The sequence below is a fragment of the Babylonia areolata genome, chromosome 24 (assembly GCF_041734735.1).
Source record: "Babylonia areolata isolate BAREFJ2019XMU chromosome 24, ASM4173473v1, whole genome shotgun sequence".
In the NCBI taxonomy this organism is placed as follows: Eukaryota; Metazoa; Mollusca; class Gastropoda; order Neogastropoda; family Buccinidae; genus Babylonia; species Babylonia areolata.
In genome coordinates this window covers 22,151,527-22,153,471 of record NC_134899.1, presented here as the reverse complement: position 1 = coordinate 22,153,471, position 1,945 = coordinate 22,151,527, and the positions used below count along the sequence as shown (strand labels likewise).

The following is a 1,945-nucleotide window of genomic DNA, read 5'->3' as shown; positions in this document are numbered from 1 at the left end:
TCCATACCACTAAACAGATGGCTAGTAGATGACTAAACTTAGCGAACGTGAACACAACAAACTTGTTGACGACCGCGCTTTCATCAACGCCTGGGGGTACGGACAGAGCTGCTTTCTTCATGGGTTTGAACACCATACATGCTTTGTCTCTTCCAGCACAGTCTATTGAATAAAGGCCCCTGCCCTCACAAGAGGAGGTCTGTACAAAACGTATAAACGGCGGCAAAACAAGGAAATTGTAAACCAACGATTCTAATAACTATTTCATGAGGCATAAAATAATAATGTATCTTGGGGGGGGGGGGGGGGGAATATATATATATATATATATATATATATATATATATATATAATATTATGAATAAATATCGTTGAATAGATAAAATTGATGGATAATATACAACGCATGAGACAGAATACAAAAATAAATACAATGGCAATGATATAAATGCATGAATGAATGGACATCTATCTATCTATCTAGATAGGTATATATGTATATATATGTGTGTGTGTGTGTGTGTGTGACAATGGATAAACAAATAATGAACATAAGGATAATAAAAACAACACTAACAGATAAACTCTACAGTAACGCAAGACACTCCTACTATTAGTACTGAATGCACGAAGCATTCTATAATCAGTGATTTTTGCTGGAAGTTCAAGGGAGAGCAGCCACACTGAGAACAGCGGCTAAAGCTCCAGACACAAAGTACGCTGTAGTTGCTCGGCATCCTGAATTGGTCATCGGCACGTCTGAAATTGAAAAAAAATGAATAAATAAATAAATAAATAAAAAGTGAGAGAGAGAGAGAGAGAGAGAGAGAGAGGTTAGACGAAATGATTTCTCAGTTTAGTTTTAAGGCCGTTCCCGAGGGGTCTCTGCACATAGATGCAGAAATGAAACGGAATCTGATTTCAGGAGGGTGCTTTTCCCCCACACAGCCCTCTTGGAAAACGTGTTTTCAAAATACAAACATGAACATATAAACATATAATACTGAAACATCATAAATACATCTTTGGATACAGAGGTGTCAAAATTGCAAAGATTCACGAGGGAATAACGAAAATTCAATTCAAAAACGACGATGACGATAGAGACACGTGTGTTATGTGTTCAGCTGTGTGCATACAGCTTTGTCTGTCTGTTTGTCTGTCTGTCCTCTCTCTCTCTCTCTCTCTCTCTCTCTCTCTCTCTCTCTCTCTCTGTTTTTGTGTCGTAGTAGTTGTGGTGGTGGTGGTAGTTTCATTTCCTAATGTCAAGGGTCTTCACATGTGTGACAGCAGACGAGTATGTGTGTGTGTGTGTGTGTGTGTGTGTGTGTGTGTGTGTGTGTGTGTGTGTGTGTGTGTGTGTGTGTGTGTGTTTGAGTGAGTGAGTGTGTGTGCTATGGTGCGTGCGTACGTGTGCGCGCATGTGCGCGCATGTGTGTGTGTGTGTGTGTGTGTTCAGTTCCTGATTTTGTTGCTCCTTTTCTCATCTTCTTGTGTGATGAAATATGTCCCGTTTTCCTCCCTTCTTTCCTCCCTCTCCCCCTACCTCCCTTCATTCTCTCCTCTCTGTCTCTGTCTGTCTGTCTCTCTCTCTGTCTGTTTCATCCCCCAAAGATGTGTATTATGTATTACTTAGGTGAGAGTATATCACTTAAAAGAAGGTATGATACATCTACGTTAGCTGAACGTACGTCATTTTACAACGCATGATGCGCTGTCTATGAAGTCTTTTTTTTCCTTTTTTTTTTTTTTGACACCCTTTTGTAAGAAACAATGGCCTGTAAGTGAATAAGCCATCTATCCATCCATCCATCCCTCCTTCGTTCTCGGCGGAAGTGTCTGACTCACCTTCCTGGTTGACGACGGGCTGGTGACAGAAGGGAGGCAGAAGGCCGGGCTGACACTGCATGCAGTGGCCGTTCACCTTGTCGCAGGGTTCCCCGTC

General features: G+C 41.4%; 1 protein-coding gene across 1 annotated transcript in view; it reads right to left on the bottom strand.

The window, feature by feature from the left end:
- Window positions 1-370: 370 nt before the first annotated feature.
- Window positions 371-1,945, bottom strand: part of LOC143298921 (uncharacterized) — a 7,808-nt gene continuing 6,233 nt past the window's right edge. The window contains exons 4-5 of the mRNA XM_076611951.1: window positions 1,849-1,945; window positions 371-759 (exon numbers count right to left, since the gene is read on the bottom strand). The exon at window positions 1,849-1,945 is cut by the window's right edge and continues 56 nt beyond it. Coding sequence (XP_076468066.1) covers window positions 665-759; window positions 1,849-1,945 — 192 coding nt within the window. The 3' untranslated portion in view covers window positions 371-664. The remainder of the gene's footprint in view (window positions 760-1,848) is intronic.